The sequence below is a fragment of the Rhinolophus sinicus genome, chromosome 1 (assembly GCF_057876585.1).
Source record: "Rhinolophus sinicus isolate RSI-liver-muscle chromosome 1, RSI-T2T, whole genome shotgun sequence".
NCBI classification, from domain to species: domain Eukaryota; kingdom Metazoa; phylum Chordata; class Mammalia; order Chiroptera; family Rhinolophidae; genus Rhinolophus; species Rhinolophus sinicus.
The window spans coordinates 22,941,913-22,965,924 of record NC_142501.1 but is presented as its reverse complement, the minus strand read 5'-3'; the positions used below and the strand labels follow the sequence as shown (position 1 = coordinate 22,965,924).

The window sequence follows — 24,012 nt, the reverse complement described above, 5'->3', positions numbered from 1 at the left end:
GGCTTGTTCTCATTTATCAGGGTTGGAGAGATTACATCCTAAGTGGAAATTGGTGGGTCTATTTCTGTTGTCTTTCAAGAAGATTTAAGTTTCTTCTGGCAGGCAGATCACTGATCCTGCACTTGCGGGGTTTCAGGTTTTCTTAGGGCTAGTTTATTTCTGGTTTGCCTTTATTCTTAGTGTTTAGTCTGTGCCTTTGAGGATGTTAGGTGAATATTTGTAGTATTCACAGGCCTTTTAACCTTTCTTTCCCGGCATCACAAGGCTTCCAAAATTCTTGCTGCTCTTGGGAGCTGCTACTTTTTGTTTGCGTTCCCATCATCTAACCCAGTGTAAACATTGCTTGGGAATCAACAGGTGTCTCCAACGGCAAATTGCACAGTTTCAGTTTTGCTTTTCTGCAGGCACCCCTTTCCAGGATCTTGGACCTTGCAGCCTTGGCTGCTCTGGCAGTCCCACACTCTTCCTCCCACACCCCACAATGAGACTGTCCTCAAGCTCCAGGCCACTGCTTTCAGCTCAGCCTCTTTTCCCCACAAGGTAGAATCAGCATATTTCCCAGAGGGAAAAGCAGAGGGAAATGTGGGCTTACCTTGTAGACTCCTTTGCAAGAGAAGAAATCCTGGTTATCTTCATGGTTCTCTGATTCCTTCAGTTCGTTTTTAATACAGCTTTTGTCAAAACTGAAGGCAGAAGAGAAAATTTTTTTACATACCCTTATAGTTGCAACAGAAAAAATAAGGTAGTTAAGAATAAATCTAACCAAAAATAGTAGAGCTCTTTATAGAAAAACATTTTTTAAAATTTGCTAGAAAGTATTAACACTTAACTAAATGGAAAGATATTATGAAGATGTCAGTTATTCTAGGTGGGTCCATATATTGAATACAATTCCAATCAAATGAAAACGGGGTGCTTTAGAAGGAGATGATGGGATAATTCCAAAATGTACATGAAAGAGGATGAGATCCAGAAATAACCAAGATACTCTAGAGAAGAATGAGGTTAAAGGGGACTTATTTGTCAGATAGATAAGCTTAATTACTAAGCTGTAATTAAACTAGTGTAGCATTAGCACAGGGCGACAGCTTGGCTAAAGGAATCAAATAGGCCAGAAAGAAACCTATGCATATATGGAAATGTGATATATGACAGAGGAAACATGGCAGATCTGTATGCAAAATGTGGAATAATTAATAAATTGTGTTGTGACGTGGTTATGCATGTAAAAAATAAGTATGGATTCCATGCTGTTAAAAAAAATCAGTTCCATATCGAATAAAAGTTTAAAGAGCAAATTTTAGGCATTGTAAGGGAATTTATTTATGACTTCAGGGTAAGGAAGTTATTAAGAAATGAGAGGATATACTATCGATAAAAAGAGCTTGGTAAATTTACAGTATTAGGTTAGTAAATTTGAGTTATTAATAAGAACTCATGATGAGACATCATTAACAAAGTGAAACGACAAAAAAATATCTGCAATACTCATATACCCAACAGAGGATCAGATTATGTAAAGAACTCTTATTAATAAGAAAAAAAGACATTCAATAGAAAAATGGTTAAAAGATATAGATCAGCATTTCACAGAAGAGAAATCATATATGAATCTAAGAAAGATGCTCAGTCCTGTAATTAGAGAAGTAAAAATGGAATGTGATACCATTTCACACCCATTGGATGGGAAAAGACTGTAAGTAAAGTCTGACTACACCAAGTCTTGGTGTACATGTTAGCGAAAGGAACTCTGTTTTACTTACGATGAGCATGTCCATTGATACCACCACTTCAGAAAACAATTTGTATTACATTGTGAAACTGGAAAAGTACATATGGACGATACCCTGTCACTCAGCATACGTACTCTTGGATAGGTCATCTACAGAAATTGGCACGTGTAGTTTGGGAGATATATACATGATTGTTTGTAACACCATTGTAATTAATAATAAAAACAATCCGAATGTCAACTGACAAGAGAATATACCAGTACAAATCAGTGAATTACAGATATATTGAACATGAATCATGAACCGCGGTATTGGATTATTTTCTAAATGTACAATACTCAAGACTACATAGGATATGGTACTCTTTTTTGTAATGCTCAAAAGCAAGCGAAACAAAAACGTATTGAGTACATATTCTATATTATATAAATGTATTTTTTTAAGCATGTATTTGCTTAAACAAAATTAAGCAGAATAATGTCTTGGGCTTCTCGCAAGAATTAAGTGATGGAATAGAGAGGAGCACACAGGAGGTTTCTATGATTTCTGGTAATGTTCTAACTTTTAAGTTGCTTAATGGGTGATAAGTGTTTCTTTTATTATTATACTGCATAATTTTCATGTATTCTTTTGTAAGCATGAATTAATTGCATTTTATTGAGTAAGATATATTGTGACCACCCAAATAACCCCTTTCCATTCCACTGAAAGTATTTTTAATAGCTAAAATATTGATAATAGTTAAAACATTATAACCTAGTGAATTATCTGTATTTCACTATAATATAAAACTGTGTCTTTCCTTATTGATAATTGCTACATTAAGGAATGTAGTGTAGTGGAATGGAGGTAGACAGTTTGGGTTTATCTTCTAGCTTCACCATTTACTGGTTGTGTGACTTTGGATAAGTTATAACTGCACTGTGGCTCAGTTACTTCATTGGTAAAATGGAGGTAATAATTATACCTAGTTGTGAAGATTGAGTTCTTTAAAGTACAAGAAGCAGTGCAGAGCACATGGTAAATAAATGCTAGGTGCATTGGTATTTTTAATGTAATAATAGTTGTTAACATCCAGTAATTTGAAAAATGAGAAGAGCTTAGTTTCTTGAATGATCTAGAATTGATAAAACTTACAATTCTAATAAGTATTTTATGTTCTTTCCTAGAGAAGCATGTCATAGGGACATTGTGAATTTGCAAGTGGAGATGATTAAACAGTTTCATATGCAGTTGGTATGTATGGCAAATTTTATTTTAAATGAGTGTAGAATTGTGGCTCTACAAAATCCAGTAAAGGGCGATACATATTTTACTTAGTCATATCTAGTTGTTATGATAAATAAATGGGGAGTTTTAGAAATTTTATAATTAAAATAGTTTTTAACTAGTCACCCTACTTTTTAACCTATGATATTAAGGCTACTTTTTTACGTTTTTTTTTCTTTGCAATAAGTAAGTAAAAATCTTCCCAAATGTGTAAATAAGCCTTTCAAATATGTAAATTTTACTAGTGATCTTTCATTTATATTAACAAAGTAGCAAGGGTGGTTAAGTACAAGAAATATCGTTTAGCTAGTTAATTGAACATGAGAGAAATGATAAATGAAAGTATGTAAAACAAGTTGCCAAATAAATGTGAAATGCCAATAATTTAAAAAACATTTTTTTCTTTTCTAGAATGAAATGCACTCTCTGCTGGAAAGATACTCAGTGAATGAAGGTTTAGTGGCTGAAATTGAAAGACTAAGAGAAGAAAACAAAAGACTCCGGGCCCACTTTTGAAATTTCAGTGAATACCTTAATGTTTTTTAATTTAGGAAGTTTCTGGCAACACAGAACTACATGGAATCATTATTTTTTTCATGGCCTCTGGGGAAAAAAAAAATTTTCAAGTAAAAGGGTAATGGGATTTTATACCAACCAGTATTTCATCTTCTCTGACTGTCAAAAATATTTATATTTTTATATTAAAAGCTGTACAATGTATCATCTGCCTAATAGGAAAGTCAATAGGATCTTTATTTTTCTGAAAGCTTTAGCTAAACACTAAGTGCCCTTTTTCATAAGAAAAGAAAATTGTGCAAAAAAATAGGTTATGGATATTTTAAAATCACCTTTTTTTACTGATGTATTTTTGATTGACAGTTGCTTTTCAAATATGTTTGGATATTTCTGGATTAAACCGTTTGATATGCATTCTATTTTTATGGAGAAATTTAAAAATGGCAATTGGTGCTTCTAAGCAATTGACTAATAAAATACAAGGTTGGTTAGTAATTATTTTAACTTGATAAAGTCAAGTGTGGCTGTTATTTATTAGTTGTATATTTGATAAGACAATTTTTGGAATTTTCAGTTGCACAGATTACATTATATCTATTGCATTTATGTTACTGTATTGTACTTCTGACAAATCTGTCCTTCTGGTTGGTATTTTTTTTTTTAGCTAACTTCACTTTACCTATGAAAATTTTTAAGGATTTGTAAGATTCAACTAGAGCTGCGTATCTGCTGATTATCACACAAATTAATAACAAGCAAAATTATACTATAAAGTTTCAACCAAAATGATTCAACTTATCAGTGAAAATTTCGTAGTAGAAACTAAATATTACTATATTATTGCCATTTTTTTCTCCCACATGAGAAGTGTGGATTTTTATTTTTTGTGTGTGTGTGGTTTATATCATTAACTTTCTCTAATTCTTTGTGTGCTGTGTGTAATTTTTTATATTATTGACTTTACCATAAAATTTATAAAGGTTAATTGTCAAAAGAATTTATACCTCTTTGACAATAGATGGATGTGTACATTTACCTGCTGTCATCTACAGTTTTTGTGGTATAAGATTAGGTGGGTTACTGGCTTGTTTACCTTCTGTAGTCTCTTGTCCCAAAGATTTAAATTATGTACCTGATGTATAGTACCCCTGCCCAATTTTGACTTTTGAGATGAAAATATTTTACTGAAATAAAAAGGAAATTGAGCTAGCTTACTAACTGTATGGTTTTCCAAAGCAGTGGAAATTTTTGAGGATATTTTTAATAAGTGTAAACATACTAATAATTACTTCAAGGAATAAAAACAGATACTACTTTTTCCCAGTGTGATTCTGAGAATACATTTGTATTGAAGCCTAAGAGGTACTGTGTGAACGTTTTCCTAGCAGGTTATGAAAGCATTATGACTTGTAACAAGTTTTCTTATATATAATTATCAGGCAGGTTTAGAAGACATAAAAGTGTGTTTTGCCTACATTTTGTATTTAAATCCATTAATATTTTCCTATTACCTTTTTCTATACATGTACTTAATGTATATTAAAAGAGGTGGGATAAATAAAACAATTTTAGTAACTTTATATATGTAGTTGAAACATTTTTATCATGGCATTTAAAAGCTAATAAATACAAAAAATAAAATTTCCATATGGTTAAAATGGGAAACCTGGAATTGAACTTTTGCCTCTGACCCCGATGGAATAATAGAGATTGGTTTTAAACATCTGACAATTTTTAAAAGAGAAAATATGTGAAGCAGTTTTCAAATATTGGACATCATGCAGCATAGGGCCATGCCGATCCCTGAGACAGGAAGACAAGTGAGACCAAAGAAACTCAATGAAGTTCAAGCACAAGAAATAAGAAAATTACACCAAAGCACATTATAATCAAATTTTTTAAGACCACTGACAAAGGAAAATTATTAAAACAGCTGAAGTCAAACGACACGGAGGAACAAAGATGAGAATGTCAGAGGCAGTGGAGCAATAACTTTCAAGTACCAAAAGAAAATAACTCAGAATTCTATACCAAGCAAAAATACCTTTCAAAAATGAAAATGAAATGAAAACTTTTTGAGACCTATGACGAGTGGAAGAATTCATTACAAGCCGACTTGCCTATTGGAAATGTTAAAGAATGTCTTTAGTCAGAAAGAAAATGGTACCAGATAGAAATTTCTTTCTATGCAAAGTAATGAAGAACACAAAAATGGGACATACGTAAACAAATGTAAGACTTTTTTTTCTTACTTTAAATCATTTTTAAAGGATAATTGACTGTTTAAAGCCAAAATGATAACAAGGTATTTTGTGGTTAACATATGTAAAGTGAAATACCTGACAACAATATCAAGGATGGGAGGAGGGAAATGAAAGTATATTGATTGCTCTAAGGTTCCTATACCATGAAGTAATACATTACCTGAAAATAGTCTGTGACAAGAATGTATAATGTAAACCCTAAAGCAACCACAAAAAATAAAAACAGGTAAAACTGATAAACCAACAAAGATGATATTTTTTATGTAACCATAAAAAAAAACAAAAAAACCCAAAAGTAGGAAGGAAAAAAAGGGGAACAGAGAATAGGTAGGAAAAATAGAAAATAACCAGTAAGATGGTAGACTTAAACAGCAATATCAATAATTACATTAAATGCAATTGTCAATTTTCCTTGTTATCAAATTGAGTCTTTTGTACAACTATATACTGAATCAAAGAAACCTTCAAATATAAAGACAAATAATTTTAATATAAAAAGAATTAAATTTGAAAGTATATTGAACTGAATGCAAATGAAAACAAATTGTTAAATTTTGTGGGAATCAGCTAAATCGAGTACTTGGAAATGTGTACCATTAAATGTCTATATTAGAAAATGAAATTCAAATCAATGACTTCAGCTTCCACCTTAAGCTACAAAAATAATAGCAAGTGAAATACAAAACAAGCAAATGAAAAAGATGAAATCAATGCAATAGAAAAAATCAATTGAGAAAATCAGTGAAATTAAAAGTTCTTTTAGATAATGAAATTGATAAAACTGTTAGTTGGATTGATGAGAAGAAAAGGTATAAATTACCAATATGAGGAAGGAGAGAAATGATATCACTACAGATTCTACAGATACTTCTGACAAAAATACCAAACCTCAATGGTTACATTGGTGAATTCTTTCAAATGTTTAAAGGACAAAGTATTTCAATTCTCAATGAATGTTTCCAGAAAATAAAGGGATAATTCCTAACTAATTCTTTGAGGCCGACATTACCCTCCTACCAAAATCACAAAAGTACACACCAGTATTCATCATGAACACATGCAAAAGTTCTAAACACAATTTTAGCAATTTGAATCCAACTATGTATAAAAAGGATAACATATTTGACCTAGTGAGGTTTATCTCAAGGATGCAAATTTGGGCTAACATTAAAAAATTAATGCAATTCACTATATTAACAGACTAATATAGGAAAACTATATGATCTCAATAAATGCAAAAGGAGCATTTGACAAAATCCAGCATTTCTGATAAAAACTCTCAGCAAAATAAGAATAAAAAACTAATGCCATATGATAAAGGGCATCCTAAGAAAAACCTGCAGCTTACATCATACTTGAATGGTGAAAGACTGGATTCTTTTCCCCTAAGATCAGAGACTAAAGATGTCCACTGTCCCCTTTTATTATACATTGTACTGGAGTTTCTAGCCAAGACAATTAGGCAAGAAAAAAGCAAAAGACTTTCACATTACAAATGAAGAAGTAAAGTTTCTTCACAGGTGATATACTCGACTCTATAGAAAATCCTATGGAATATATAAAACTAAAACCACTAAGTGAGTTTAACAGTTTATAGTATATAAGAGGTCAATATATAACAATTACATTTCTATATACTAGCAAAAAATTGAAATTAAAAATCAATGCTATTTATATTAGCATAAAAAATATGAGATACTTTGGTGGAAATTTGGTAAAAGTTACCCAAGACTTGTACATTGAATTCTGCAAAACGTTACTGAGAGAAATTAAACCTAAATAAATGGAGAGACATGTCATGTTCTTGGATTGTAATATTGAATATTATTAAATGTCAATTTTCCCCATACGTATTGATTTAGATTCAGTATAATCCCAATAGAAATTTTAGCAGAAACGATTTTTCTCTTCAGCTATGTCTATTTTAATATTTACCTAACCTGGTAAGTATTTAATGTCACCTATTTAATTTTTCAGCTTAGAATTTCCATTTGGTTATTTTTTTAGTTTCTAATTCTCTGTTGAAATCTTACACTTTAATTCTTTAAATTTATTTTGGCCTGTGCCTGATAGCTAGTATCTGGATAGCCTATGCATTTGTTTCTATTTTACATTTCTCTCAGTTTTTGGTCACATGTGCCTTCTAATCTTGAATATTTATTGAGTGATTGATGTTATGAAAAACAGAAATACTTTTGAGTCTCTAAATGCTATTATCTTCTAGGGAAAATTTTCAGGATGACAGATAACTGGGCTAGGGGAATGAACACTGCCCTGTCATCTTAATCCAGTCGGGTTGAGGTGACTCCAAATTGAGTTTAAATCCCTGGTTTATTTTTATTTTTAAGGTATAACCCTTCAGAGTTCAAACCAAACCCTTGGGGTTCCATCACGGCCTGGTGAGTCATGAAGTCTAATTTTTGTCTCCCCAACTCTGTAGGGACTTTTCAAAGTTCTGCTTCTGAACTTTGTTGATGTTTAGATGTGCTATTTGCTATTTTATAGTTGAAGTTAACAGAATGCCAGACAAGTTGGGTAGATAATCACTTCATCTGATCTAAAACATTTCTAGTAAGGAATTATTTTATGTATTAAATTATGAAGTTCCACATACTACAAAGATACAAAGATACTAGTATGTATGTTATATGTTATTTGTAAGAAAATCAAGTATGTATCTATAGAAGCTATAATCTGGGCCTTTGAAATGAAAAAGGTATTGTTTAGCAGATTAGTGATTCTCAATACGTGATTTGATGAGCTCTTGGAAATCCCAAGATTCTTTTGGGTGTTCATGAGGTCAAAATTATTTTCATAATAATACTAAGATATTGTCTTTTTCACTCATTTTTCATGAGCATAGAGTGGAGGTTTATAGAGGTTACATGACACAATTACATCATTGCCCCAATATCTAATAGAATGGGTACTTATATATTCTTGTACATTCTAGAATTTTCTAAGATAAGCTCTTTGGACTCTTCAATAATTTTTAATAGTATAAAAGAGAGCTGAGACTAAGAAAGTTGAGAACCTGTAGTATACTTTTTCAGTTGGTAAAAAGGATACTTAAGGTTAAGGGCACAGTTTCACATGAGTCATATGTGCTTAGTAGCAGAAATTAAGTCAAGAGTGAGAGAAGCATGTCTAGCAAAGAATTGTGGGTGTGACTTGGCTTTTGGCACACAGAGTACACTGGAATCAAATGCATAGAAATTCACAGAGTGTTTTAGACTGTCAAATTAGCAAAAGCACTCATCTAGGACTAAAAGATTGAAGCTTTACAAAAATATTAAGAAAACCTCTGGGCCCTCAACTTTTTAATATTGGCAGCAGGCTAAGAAAGTTGCTCAGTTGCCAAAATGGCATATCTTCCAAAGCCCTTTTCAGAAGTGGTTGAAGAGAATGAAAAAGGATGGACATCTCAAAGAGCAGAGTCAGAACAGTGGAGAACAATGGAATGGGGGGGGCACTACCAGGGTGCAGAACACAAGCCTAATCAAGACATATTCCCCATCCACAGAGCAGCATTTGCCCAGTGGGATTTCAGAATTGTTATTGGCCAGTGATGACTATGAGCCTCCCATTCTTCTTAAATTCAAGTATTTGTTGTAGTTATTCTGTGCTAGCTTCACCATTGTTGGTAGGCTGGATGCGGGTCTTTTGTTCATTGTCTCTGAACAAAAGCAATGGTTGTTACCAGATGAGACACGCCTGGCTCTAGTGTAGATTACAAGATCACAAGCTTTGAGCCTGATGCCGTGATTGGATGCGACTTTTAGAGTCCTTGGCTGGAGTGATCATACATTGCATTTGGGAGGAGCATGAATTACTGTGGCCCAGAGAGCAGAGTGGTGGTATTGTCGCCAGTCCTTCACCCCTACTTGTATCCCTGTCCTTTGTAGTTCTACTCAAAGAGGTGACTTTGGGTTTGGCCATTTGCCTTGCTTTGGACAATAAAGCAGAAATGATGGTGTGCCAAAACCAGGCCTAGGCTTTAAGAGGTCTTGCAGCAGGTTTCCACCTGCTGTCTTGTACCTCTCACATGGCCATTAAAAGCACAGAATAAAACACAGGAAGCTACCTGGGCTAGCTGCTGGCCTCAACAGGAACATGAAATACGTGAAGTAGAGCTGTCTTAGCCATGCTGTTCAGCCATACCCAGCCTAGTCCAGCCCAGCTGACCTTGAGATCTCCGGGAATAAATGCCTGCCATTGTATTCCGTGGAGAGTTTTTGGTTTCTACGTAGCAATAGGTAACTGACAACATGTTGATGCACCTCTGTTCCAGCAGCTGTGATTTAGCGTTACATCCTGCCTTGCTGAGATTTTTGTAAGAGCCTGCTAACTGGGCTTCTGTTTTCCTCTCGTTCCTTCTTGTCTGCTGTATACACCTCTACTAGAGTTGTGCTCACCCGAAAGGAAAACCTAATTTTCCACAGGAAGAGACCATGGCTTTTGGTGAGCATCTTGGTCCTTCCTTGAAGACTTGTCTCCTGCTACTCCACACACCCTGCCCCTGACATCCCAATCTCAGGTTCCAGAGAGCACCGGGCCATTTCATGGCTGTGGGCCATCACTTTTATTCTTCTCTCTGCCTGGCAAACTCTTACACATCCTTTAGGACACTCACATGTCTTCTCTTTTGTGATATTTTTCCATGACCTAAAGGCAATCGTGCTGTCTTCTGTGCATCCAAAAATTCATATTCTACTGCTATTATAATTTTTATAGAATTGTAATGATTTGTCTTCAGGTCTCTCTCCCCACTGGGCCGAGGCCATTTCTGAATGTTTTCTGTAGATGCAATATCTAATATGATGCTTTGACCTCCACAGAGGTTCGATGTCATATCATATCTAATTTTATCAATTGTTGAATACTGTGGGATATACGTAGGGATTGTTATAGATTATTAATTCTTGTAATTCCTGTATGGTGTTTATAATATTTGCAATAAACTGGAAATTTGGTTAACCGTAATCCTCCCTTCTTCACACTTGTCAAATAATAGCATTTGTTGTAGTAGGATAAATATATGAACATAGAAGAATGACAATAATGGTTGAAGATAAGTTGATATGCCCTTGGTGTAGATATTGTGAGTCCTTTTCAAGTGAAATCTGACAATCAGCTCACTTAAAATTAAAATGTCAAAAATCAATTATGCTTCATTTTTCATTCAGACAAATTGAACTTTTCAAAATATATTTGAAGCACATCTTATGTCAGAAGACACCTACTCTATTATTTGAATGCTAGTGAAGTGAAAAAACATTCTATTTTTCACTTTTAAAATCATACACACTAGATCTTTATCTGCTAAAATGAGACTGAAGAATATCTGGATGTCTAAATATTGCTATCATTCTTGAACTCTCTTTAAATAACAATGACTTTGGCAAAGAACAAAGTTATCTAAATGGAATAGGAGGAAACTGCTGGAACATAGACCACACGAAGGAGCCTGTGCAAAGAGAAGACTGGAGGAGAAGATGGGGGCAGATCAGAAGGACTTTGTAAGACATGGCTAAGAGTCTAGACTTCAATAAACAGACGGATGTTTTCTGGAGATGACAAGAAGGGAGTGAATTTCTCTGTCCCTATCCTTCTTGTTAGAAAGTATGCAAACTCTTAAACATGACCACCCTCTTCAGCTTTGTTAGGTAAATGTAGCTGACATCTATTTTACACAGCAGGCTTGGCTTTTTAAGTTTGAATGGGGAATCATAGCACATCCTCTTAGTGGGTGTGGCGTAATTTTGGTAGGTCTGCAGGCTATCCCAGATCTGGGAGCTTGGTTTTGCTGGGGTTTCCCTCAGGATTGGTAGTAAATAGTCTCAGGCATTATCCCATGGTCTGGACAACTTCCCCAGAAGATTCCATCTCAGCCTGTGCTGTAGTAGCGGAGTTCCAACTCACAGGGCTCACTTTGGCTCCATGTCTTCTTTTTCTTTGTTCACTCCATTCATTCATTCATTCATTCATTCATTCATTCATTCATTCATTCATTCAGCGAGCAGTAGTCACCTCCCGTGTGCTAAGCACTGGGCATCATACTGAGGAGCACACTCATCTAGTAGAAAAGATGGGTACATAAATTGAACAATCGTGCTGAGAGCTGAAGATGGATACATGCACGGCACATTGTGAAGGCAGCAGAGAGGGGCGTTAGCTGCAACTAGAAGAGGTCAAGTACCTGAGAAGGCTTCCTAGAGGTTACAGGAGGTAAAGTAGGGGGCAAAGTCCTGTGCTGAGGATTAAAGATGAATAAAAATACACCTGGTGAAGACGAGGGAAGCGCCTCTCACACAGGAGACTGGAAACAGCATGCATAAGACTTAGAGGGCCAGACAGGGAGAGCAGGATACAGGTTGCAGAGATGAGCCACGTCAGATGCCTTGGGTGCATGCCAGGGTGCTAGCATTTTCTTCTGAAGACAAAAGGAACAAATAAGGGTTTAAATTAGGAATGTGTCGTGTTCAGATTTAGGAAGATGATTCTGACGACAGTGAAGAAAATGGTTTTGAGAAGAATTATACCACGTCCTGGTTCACAGACAAGTGTCTTTTCACTGTGTCCTCACCGTGCAGAAGGGGCAGGTCATGTCTCTGGGGCTTTTATAAGAACACTAATCCCATTCATGAAGCCCTCATGACCTAATTACCTCCCAAAGGTCCCACCTCCTAACATCATCACATTGGGGGTTAAAATTTCAACATTTGGGGGGAACACAAACATTCAGATCATAGCAGATACCATTTAGGAAACTGTTTAGTCATCCAGGTAAGAAACACAACCATCAAAAGATTGGAGGACTATTTAGAAGGTGAAATAAGCAGAGCTTGATCAAAGATAGTGGATTTAAACTGGAAAACATCTAGAAGCCACCTTTTAATCATTAGGGGGGCTATTGATTTGAGAAGGCTTTCTATGTTTAATTATCCTACTAGCTCTAGTTTTCAGAGTTTTAAACATTAATGGCATGAACAGAAATTTAGCAGTTTCCAACATCTACTGAACATTCCTCCCCTTTATTAGCCTATCATTGTGAGTTATGATTTATGTTTTAATACTGACCTATCTTTTTATTTGGGGGTAAATTCTACATGGTCAGGGAGGTTATTTTCATATATTGTTACATCTTTTTCTCTGGTATTTCAGAGTTTCAATTCTATTGTTATAAGCAACATAGGTTTCTAATTTGCTAAGTTTTTATATAGGGAAGAGTCAGCTTAACAAAATTAAATGATATATGTTTATATGCTTGTTAGATAAGAAAATTGTTATATTTTATATCATGTTCATTATGCTACTTGTAAATTTATATAATCAAGATGAACAGTGGTTTTTATGCCTGTTTTATATCACTTGAAGCGTAATATTTTCATTTTAAATTATTATAGAGGCTCTGAATTCCTTCTTTGCTTTTATTATATGTAAATTGACCATGTCAGTCATAGCGATGACTTAATTTGGTACTGGGTCATCAGTTGCCTATTATGAAATTGTTCCTGTGGGAAGATAACTGACTCAAATAGCAAAGGCAAGGAACACATTGCAGCAAGACAGGCTGTGGACTGTTGCGTTATATGTGCTGTTGTGGGTTGTGCAGTAGCATGCTCTTCCATTTGTGACTTTATAGCTGTGCTTTGATCCTCAAAGCTGCTATGTTTCTGCATCTGCTTTTTACTTCATTTGTGAGCAACAGGTTCATTAAAAGCCAAAGAAACTGCTAAGAATGAGAGGCTGAGCAACCAAAACCAAAATAAAGTTCAAAATCCTATTGTAAAGTAGAGCAAATCAAGTTGAAGTATCCTGTTGTCATTTCATATTATTGGGGAGTTGGCTAGAAGAAATGCATTTAAATTTTGTTCTAACCAGTGTATTTTGCCAGTTGTTCTTTTAGATATTTAAGCCATTTTGGAAAAAATATAAAAAAAAACAAGAAGAATAAAAACATCTTTGCTAGCTTTGTAATCTGTATGTTTTCTATTTCTTCATAATAAATTGCCACAAACTTAGCAGCTTCAGACACTCACATTTATTACTACACAGGTTAGAAATCTGGCATGGTATAGCTGAGTCCTCTGCTCACGGTCTCATGGGGCTACAATCAAGGTATTGGCCAGGGCTGCATTCTCATCTGGAGGCTTGACTGGGGAAGAATTCTTTTCCAAGGTCATTCAGGTTGTTGGCAGAATTCATTTGCTTGTGGATGCATGACAGAGGGCTCAGCATTTTGCTGGCTGTCAGCTGTAAGCTGCCTGAATTTCTTTGTTGGCTTCTCCAACATGGCTGGTTATTTTATCATCCTGATAAGTGGAGCTTCTTGCTTCAGGGGAGCATTCAGTCTGTCTTTTGGGGGATTTCATCCAAATAAGCCAGCCCCTTCCTCCCTCAACCTGAATAATCTCCCTTTTAATTAATCAAAACCAACTGATTTAGGACATTAATTAGGACTTCAGCAAAATTCCTTCACCTTCACCATGTTTTTATTTTGGCTCGAAATACATCACTAGTTCCACCCACACTCAAGGGTAAGGGATTACACAGGGTGTGAACACTAGGTAGCAGGATTCATTGGGGACACCCTAGACTCTTTTCACCAGCGAGTTTTATTTTACAACCCATTTCTCATATTGTTTTGTTAGAAAGTTACACTTTTTCAGTTAGCGTGAGGGAAAGGGCCAGTTGCTTGAGACTCTGCCGGTCAGTTGTATACAAAATATGACGGCATGGGCTTTTAGTTTGGATACCTTACCTTTCACTCTTACCCTCTGCCCAGGCCCTTTCTGTCAGAAAACTTGGACCACTTGCTGCTCCCAAACATATCAACCTCTTTCGTAACTTCACACTGCATGAATGCTTATACCTGAAAACTTTTCCCACTCTTACTCATCTTCCAAGACCTATGTAAAATAACATTCTGTAGTGGAGTTTTCATGATTTTCTCAGGAAGAGCTAGCTATTACTGTCTTTGTTTCCATGACAATTTTAGAAGTCTTTTTCACATCAACTTTTATCTGGGGTTGTGGCTATTTGTTTAGAGACCTGTTTCCTTGCTTTCTTTATGTCAGGAATCATGACTTATTCTGCTGTGAATCTCTATTCCTGGATCTACATTGCAGGACTTGACACATAGTAGGTATTCCATAAATTAAATTTAAATGAATGAGTGAAGATTGAAAGTGGGCTAGGTATGAAAAAATAATTGTAGAAAAGTACAGTAAGGAAACAGGAAATCAACAGTGTGAACAGAATATAATGACAATTTTTACAGGATTTTTCAGAATCTGAGGATAGGAATGCAAAGGAGAATAATTGTAATCTTAAGTCTACAAAGGTCAGATGACACAGGGTTTTGAAATTTACAGGCTAGAAAATGTGGACTTCATGGAGCTTTAAATCTAGTGGAGAATATATATAAATCATAATCTCACAGATACATAATTTCAAATTTCGAAAGCTCTATGAAGGAAATGTATAGTGTGCAATAATAACAATTAGCAAGGAGACCTGATCTAGTAGAGGTCACTTGAATAAGTGATATTTGAGGTGAGACCTGAAGGTTGAATAGGAGTCAACAATTTGAAGAGTAAAGAGTGGCATCTGATCAATTTGGAGAGGAAACTCAGAATCAGGTCCTGCAGAACTTTGCAGGCCACATTATCATTTTGGTCTTTATCCTATGAACAATTGGAAGAAATTGAAAAATTTTAAACAAGGTGGGCTTAGAGTGAGGGTGGGGAGTGGAGAGAGGTGATTTTATTTGTCACTTAAAAAGGTCCCTGAGTAATAGAGTAAAAGAGTACAAGAATGGATGCAAGGAGTTGAGGTTAGGAGACCTTTTAATTGTTTAAGGAGTAGATCACAGTAACCTGATCTAGGGAGGGCAGAGGAGCTTAAAAGAATTGTACAGAGTCAAGATACATATGGAAACTCAGTTGAGAGGAATTGGATATGGAGAGTGAAGGAGAGGGAAGTATTTCTAGCTTCCATGAATAGATGAATGGTGGCACCCGGAAAGAACTCTGGAATATGAACATGTTTGGATAGGTTGGAAACCATGACGTCTGCTCTGGGAATGTTGAGGTGAATATGTTGAATGACCTGATGGATATATATGGGTTTTGAGCTCGGAAGAGAAATTTGTTTAAGAGATAATAAGGGTTTCCATATATCTGTGGTCAACTAGTTTTTTACTAAGGTGATGGGAAAGAACAATCTCTTCAACACATTGTGATAGGACAACTGAACATCCACATACAAAATAGTGAAGTTGGACCCTTACCTCACATCATTTACAAACATTAACTCCAAATGAAACTTAAATTTAAGAGCTAAAACTTTAAAACTCTTAGAAGAAAACATAGGGGCAAATCTTCATGATCTTGGATCTGGCAATGATTTTATTTTTCTAATGATTTCTTAAATATGACATCAAGGCAAAATCAACAACAATAGAAAAGGATAATCTGGACTTCATCAAAGTTAAAAACTTTTGTGCATCAAAGAACACAATCAAGAGGGTAAAAAGCAACCTGTGGAACAGGAGAAAATATTTGCAAATTGTATGTCTGCTAAGGGTATAGGCTGGAATATGTAAAAAACTCTTACAACTCAACAATAAGACAAACAACCCAATTTAAAAATGGGCAAAGGACTGGAATAATTTTTTCCCCACGAAGATATATAATAGTTAAAAAGCACTTGAAGAGATGCTCAACATCATTAGTCATTAGGCAAATGTAAATCAAAGCCACAAAGAAATAGCACTTCACATCCACTAGGATGGCCATCATTTAAAAAAGAAAACAAAACAAAACAGGGATTTGGAGAAATTGGAACCTTCATCCATTGCTGGTGAGAATATAAAATGGTGCAACATTATGGAGAACAGTTTAGCAGTTCCCCAATAAGTTAAACATAGAAATACCATATGAGCCAGCAATTGCACTCGTAGTTATATATCCAAAATAATTGAAAACAGGTATTCAAGCAACAACTTGTACACTAATGTTCATAGCAGTATTACTCCCAATAGCTAAAAGATAAAAACAACTCAAATGCCCATCAACAGATGAATGGGTAAACAAAATGTGGTATGTCTATACAGGGCAATATTTTTCAGCCATACAAAGGAATGAAGTACTGACACATGCTACAACATGGCTGAACCTTGAAAGCATTATGCTAAGTGAAAGAAGCCAGTCACAAAGGCCACATATTACAAGAGTCCATTTATATGGACTATCCAGAATAGGGAAGTTCACGGAGACAGAAAGCAGATTAATGGTTGCCAAGAGCAAAGGGGTGGGGGGAAATTGGGAGTGAGTATTTAATGGGTCTGGGATTTCCATTTGAGCTGATAATAAAATTCTGGGACTAGATAATGGTGGTGATGGTTGTGCAACATTGTGAATGTACTCAACGTCATTGAATTGTACACAATGAAGTGGTGAAAATGGTAAATTTTATATGTGTATTTTTGTACCACAATTAAAAACACCACGAGATTCATTACCATCTAGATGTTAATGAAGGCCTTGTAAGGATGGGGTCACCTAGGGAGAAGGTATAGCGTGAGAGAAGGGGCTATGATCAAGATATAAGGAATTCTAACATTTTAAAGGACAGTATTGGAGACTGAAAAGGAGCAGCTTAAGAAGTAGGAGAAAAAATAGGAAAAGGTGGTATCATCATAGAGTTAGTGAAATGGTGCTCAAGGTGATAGGCAGCCGTTATTGAAGATTTTAAAACAGAGTGTTGGGACCAACACTTTTCCTTATGAAAATTCACCTGGTAATTGTATGCAAGGAAGATTGGCAGAGAAGCTGGAGGGAAGGGAAGCAGTTAACTATTCCCACGGAAAAGATAGTTTGGATTTGAGCAGTGTCCGGGAGGTAGAAGAATTTGACAGCATGCTAGGTTTGGCTGGGTTCTTACAGCTCAGCAGTTTGGGCATTAGAAGTTTTATTAACAGGAAGATAAAAACTCAATATTTCTCAGACCAACCATGTTTCCCCAAAAATAAGACCCAGCCGGACAATCTGCTCTAATGCGTCTTTTGGAGCAAAAATTAATGTAAGACCCACTAATTATATTATATTATATTATATTATATTATATTATATTATATTATATTACCAAGTCTTATAGTAAAATAAGACCGGGTCTTACATTAATTTTTGCTCCAAAAGCTGCATTAGAGCTGATCGTCTGGCTAGGTCTTATTTTTTTGGGAAACACGGAATGTGTGGGCCATTTTAAGCTGCACCATTTTTTAGGCTTGTACCATCTTTTAGCTCTGGTAAGGTACTTGATGCAGAATTTTTTTCATACGTATGAAATTTCAAATTTCAAGAGTCTTACCCAGATTTAGGGATTACTCTATGCTCTATTAGTCAGTGTTTTTTAGGTGAGTTATATAGACTTCTGCCTGCACCCTGGTTAGATTTTCTTTTCTTTTTTATGCAGAAAAATCATGTACTCATAGGGCCAAAAGGCACCTTAGAGATCATTGATCTAAATTTGTTTTTTCCACAACTGATGGGAAGCCCATGGAGGGTCTCTCCCCATGGATTAGTGGTGTCACAGTTCTTGGGGGCTTTTTCCCCTTCTCTAGTTTTCCCCTTCCTCTGTAATTTGTCCCACTGACAATTGTCAGTGTTGTGAGAAGGTAGAGGGGTTAGAATGTAGCACTTATTTCATTTATTAATAAAGCACATCTTCAGCACTTACTGTGTACCCGTTGTTGCTTTAGGTCCTGAATATAAAGAAGAAAACAGATGAGTTTGCTACTTTGAGGGTAATGGTGAATTAGTTTCCAGTACTCTTTTTTTTTTGATATCGCACAGGATGATAGTTTTCTTGGCTACTGTCAAAAAAAAAAAAAAAGGTAAATAACACTTTTTATTACATAATGTGAGGACTCACAGAGGAAGGTTTAGAATAAATCCCCTATGGGCATGGAATATGGATTTCAAGATCAATGTCATGGCCACATATACTCAGCATCATACTAATTCTCTTACATCTTGAAGTTAGTGTTTATAATACGTACAGTTTAGTGTAACTTGGTGTGAAGTCATGTCACTGGTTCTATTCTTCTTCCAGATTCTCTGTTCTCCAAGTTATTGATACTATTCTTTGAGACACTGAATTCCTTTTGCCTTTGTTCCAAACTTATGAATTTTCACTTTGTCCTGGTGTTTATCAATCTGATGTTTGATTTGCTGTCTGTCTATTGTCTGCCTTGCAAGCATACTTTTACCTTCAATATAATTTTGGAATGATGGATGCTTTCATCTTGTGGTTCTCAACAATATTGTTAGCTACGTCAGATCCCATCCTATTCAGAGATTAAGCACTTTTTTATTCAATCAATATATTCATTCAGTTTATCCTGTGACTTGAAGTCCATGGTCTTTTATCTGAAACCCTTGGGGCTTCAGAATCTATAATTTTTTTATTTAATAAAGATAAGAGTTTATGTTCTTTCTATAGTCTGATGCTTCTGGCAGGGCCTGCAGTGGCATTCTGCAATCACACATATTAGTTTTTCTTAAGCAAAATATAGGAATAGTCATATAAATGGGATAAATCAGCACTGTGAGTAGGAGCCTCATGTCCACGCAGGTTATGTCCATTTTGTCACCAGATGAGCTACAAAGGGACTTTTGGTTTTCAGAAGTTTATGAATTTTAGAATTTCAGATAAGGGAATTTTTGCTTGTCTATGAACAAGGTGAACAAGAGGCAAAGTCTGCCTTCGAAGGACACAGACGCTTCATGTTTTCTCCTTTAAGCCTTTTTCTGTTTGTTGTAAGCCAGCTCAAATGTGGTGTGATTTTAACAAAAGGAGAAGGAGGGGCGGGGGAGGGGGAAGAGGAAGCAATGGGCGGCATTGACTTACTGATTCAGTAATTGAAAAGTCTAGTAGACAGATTTTGGACATTGCTGTGTTCAGGGTTCAAATGATGCCATTTGGCTGGGTTTCACTGAACCTTTCACATGCTTTTTGTTCCAAAGCTTTCAGTCTCTCTGCCTAGTGGCCTCTGTACGCTTCAGGATAACCCCTTCAAGGTGGCAAAACACGGCTAGAGCAGCGCATTCCACATTTAAGTTTCCCAAGAAGGGAAGGAAGAAAAGAGCCCCTTTTCCTGTTCCAGAATTTCCGGCAAAAATCTTCTGGCTTTTCATTGGTTCTGATCTGATAACATGCCAGATGTTTGAACCAATCACTGAAGTCAGGGAGATGAGACGTGCCGATTGGCTCAGGCCTGGGCCATGTGATCCACTCCAGTGCCAGGAAGGTCAAGCAAGTGAACTGAGCGGGTCCGGTCTTCTCTGACAAATACTGAAGTTGCCGGAGGGAATGGGAAATGTTGGATGTCAAAGATTTATTCTATAGTTTGACACGATTTTATTTTAATTAAAATTCTGATGGAATACAGTGGAGTTAATGTCTTTTTAGCTATTTATAGCTTTTTCTACTATTTATACCTTTCCTATTTATAGCTTATTACTCTTTTATATGCAACAAAATATATATGAGCCTGAAAGTCAAAAATCAAATTTAACTCTGAACTGAACTTATCAACAAACTGTAATCATTAGGAACTCATTGTATCTTTATCGACAATGTGGCAAGCCTTGAGTCTTTGGGCAATATCAGCAGAGAGGTAGTACTTAAAGTGGATGCCTAGATTGTCTTTTTAATCCAGACCTGGACTAAAAGCTCTTTATCTGGATATGTTGTTAGTATTATTTTAATTTTTTATACAGAAGAAATTTTGCACGGTGCTTAAGATTATAGGCCCTAGAGCCCAGTTGCCTTGGTTTGAATCTTGGCTCCCACTACTTATGTGGATGAGTTACTTAACCTCTTTGTGCCTCAGTTTCCTCTTGTGTAAAACAAGTATAATGATAGCACCTACCTCACCAGGTTGTTTTGAGAATCACATGAATTAATATATGTAAAGTATTTAGAATGGGGCCTGACACATAGTAAGTGCGCTATATAAATGTTAGCTATTATTATTATTATTCCTTAGGGTAACACTAAGTCTGAAATTCTCCATAGTGAAGTAAGAATTTTTATAGCATGGATATTAACATTTCTGTCTTTAGCTGATATTGCTGCTGCACTGTGTAAATTGTTATGGATAATGCCATTTGTCTTATTGTCAGGTTAAAGTTAAAAAAATAAGCCAACCAAAATTTTTTCAAAAAGCATTTATTTTGACACAAGAGATTCCAGTCAGCCTTACAAACTTCAAAAGTGGAAATCCTTCCTGAACTGACGGAAAATGAATCCAATTTCAAATCCCAAACCAGACTCCTGTTTTTTGTAGCTATTCTTCTCCTAAAAGAAAAAACCAGATGTTTTCGCAGTATATATAACACAAATTTTTAAATCCATATATAGCACATTGTTTACCACCCACTCTTGTCCGTGGTCATGAATATGACAAATTCTTTAAATTTCCCAAACATGAGATAAATATCAGACCATTCTATAAATTGACTTTATGAAGCATTTCTGAGCCAGGCTTTCTGACATTCACACCAATGTTTCCATAGTAACTAATGTGTTCAGAAGGGGAAGAGCAGGAGGATGTGAAAAACAAAGGAGACATTCCAAATAAAAGAGATGCATAAGTAAAGGGAAAGTAGAAGGTTCTATAAACTTTAAACCATTGCTTCTTGCAGAAACAAGCATTCTGGTTCACATGGGTGACTTCCCTTGCTGGCTGAGTGATTCAGGGGTCCTTACTGGAAAAACTCCCAAAGCTTGAACAGTTGACACCCGATTACACTTGGACAATGACTCATTAATGACAATTTGGGCGATTTCTTCTCCATTTTATTTTAATTTTAATTTGTTCTTTAGTTGGAGGTCCCTTGGTTACCATGGTAATAGTAAAGTAATTTGTGCCTGTCACTGAGCTGTCAAAAAAAAAAATACAGTATGAAGTCAATTTAAAGAATAGTTAGAGGGTAGGGGGAACGTAGGTGTTAGTGATCACCGCAGTTTGCAAACATTGAAGTGAAGAATGCTAGGCTGCTATTAAAACATAGGGTTTCTTTTCAAATCTTCTTAAATGGTGCCCTATCAGTTGCATTTAAAAGCAGATTTTAATGATCTGTTATTCTCTTGTGATGTCGAGAGCACAGTATCTTTTTCCCACTAAATTTCAACAAACTTATTTCAATAAAAATATGTTTAATCTTCAAGTTGTTTGTAGGCTACATCACGTAAATGGGCTAGAGATGAGTAGATATTTTCTGAATTGTTTAGAGAGGGAAATATATTCTCAGGCATCATATTCGAGGAAATAGGCACCTGTGGTAAGAAACCAGTGGTTCCTCAAAATCTCCACATCCTAATCCCCCAAACCTGTGACTGTGTTCCCTTACATGGCAAAAGAGACTTTGCAGAAGTGATTGAGGATCTTGATATAGGAAGAACATCCAGGATGGTCCAGATGGGCCCAATATAATCATAAAGATCCTTATAAGAGGGAGACAGCAGTGTCAATGTCAGGGAAGGAGACAGGATGATGGAAGCAGAGGTCAAAGTGATGTGGGGCCATGAGCCAAGCAATGTAGGTAGTTGGAAAAGGCAAAGAAACTGATTCTGCCCCAGAAAGATGCAGCCCTGCTAACACCTTGGTTTTAGCCCAGGGAAACTGATTTGGGACTTCTGACCTCCAGAACTGTAAGAAAATAAATGTGTGTTGTTTGAAGCCACTAAGTTTGTGGTAATTTGTTACAGAAGCTGTAGGAAAATAATACAGTACCGTTCAGTCTTTAGTCCCACCAGCTCCTCTAAGGCAATCTCATTTGATATTGACTCTTACTTGGCAGAAGTAAATGGAGCCTTCCTGATTGTTGGCTGAGCATTCTGGTGTCACTAACTGAGGGTCCCATGGGTCGGTCTCTCTGTGTGATACTTCAGGGACCTTATATCCAGCCACCATGTGGGTCCCTATCATGGCAAGACCAGCTGCTGAAGTGACAGACCTTTGAAACAAGACTTAAAAACCTGGGGAGGGAGGCCAAGTGCTTGTAGGTCCTGGGTAAAAAATCCTTCTTGAGAAAGAATTCTTGTGCTCACAATCTCTCTCTGTGAAAGTGCACCTGTTTGCCTTGTGTTTCAACTAGATTGCATGTCTGAAGGTTAGACATCATGCTTTATGGATGCCTGTAAATCCCACAGTTCTGAGCACTGTTAGGGCACCCAGCAGACACTGAGAAATAGCAACTGCTCCTTCGCCAAGCTGCTTCCTACTATGTTTCCCGGAAAATAAGACCAGGTCTTATATTAATTTTTGTCCTAAAGGACACATTAGGGCATATGTTTAGGGGATGTCATCCCGAAAAATCAGGCTAGGGCTTATTTTGTGGTTACGTCTTATTTTCGGGGAAACACGGTAGGTAGGTTTTCTGTTTTTCCAATTCTTGTACTCTTACCATACAGGTGCTGTGTTAAGGACTTGATGTATATTAATTACCTCATTCAATGCTTAGAACAACCTGGTGGGAAGTCTGGTTATTTTCACTTTATAGCTGCAGAAACAGAGATTCAGTAACTAGACTGAGAGTGGCCAGGGGAGAAAGTGGCAGAGCTGGGCTCTGAACTCAAGTATGTTATCTTGACCCCTCCACTTTCAGTTGCCCCCTTGCTGCCAAGCCAGAGGCACCATGGGGTGAGTGTCAGTACCTTTCTTCCCTCTGGCCCTCAGTAAATGCCCTGTATCCTCTGAGCTCCAGCATTGGCTCTCATTCCTACTCATGCAGAGAGGCAGAGGAGGGGAATGAGGAGGTTGGAGAGGGTTGAGGGCTGGAGGCCAAAGATAAGGAGGGGTCCTTTAGGTCCTAGACGTACCTCTGGTCTCCAGGTGAGGATGCAGCCAGCCAACACCTTTAGTTCAGCCATGGGAGACCTTGAAAAGGGAATCCAGTGCTTAGATGCCCAATCCATGGAAACTGAGATAATAAATGAGTGTTGTTTTAAGCCTCTAAGATGGTGGTAATTTGTTACATAGCAATGGGAGACTACTACATCTTCCTGAAATTCACTTACAAAAAAAAAAAAAAAAAAAAAATCTGTTTCAGTTGGCCTAGGTAGAAAAAAGAAACAGACTCTGCCCTTGTTCAGATGGAGTTAAAATCTTAATATACCTAAAAGAAAAAAAGGTTTGAGAAGGGCATTCCCATTTC

General features: G+C 36.2%; 1 protein-coding gene across 3 annotated transcripts in view; it reads left to right on the top strand.

Annotated features, from left to right (window-relative positions):
- The window catches only part of NEDD1 (NEDD1 gamma-tubulin ring complex targeting factor), a 43,746-nt gene extending 38,648 nt beyond the window's left edge, over window positions 1–5,098 (top strand). For all 3 annotated transcript variants that reach the window (XM_088797390.1, XM_019732198.3, XM_019732199.3), the window contains exons 14-15: window positions 2,903–2,969; window positions 3,414–5,098. In XM_088797390.1, coding sequence (XP_088653516.1) covers window positions 2,903–2,969; window positions 3,414–3,518 — 172 coding nt within the window. In that variant the 3' untranslated portion in view covers window positions 3,519–5,098. The remainder of the gene's footprint in view (window positions 1–2,902; window positions 2,970–3,413) is intronic.
- The last annotated feature ends 18,914 nt before the right edge of the window (window positions 5,099–24,012 follow it).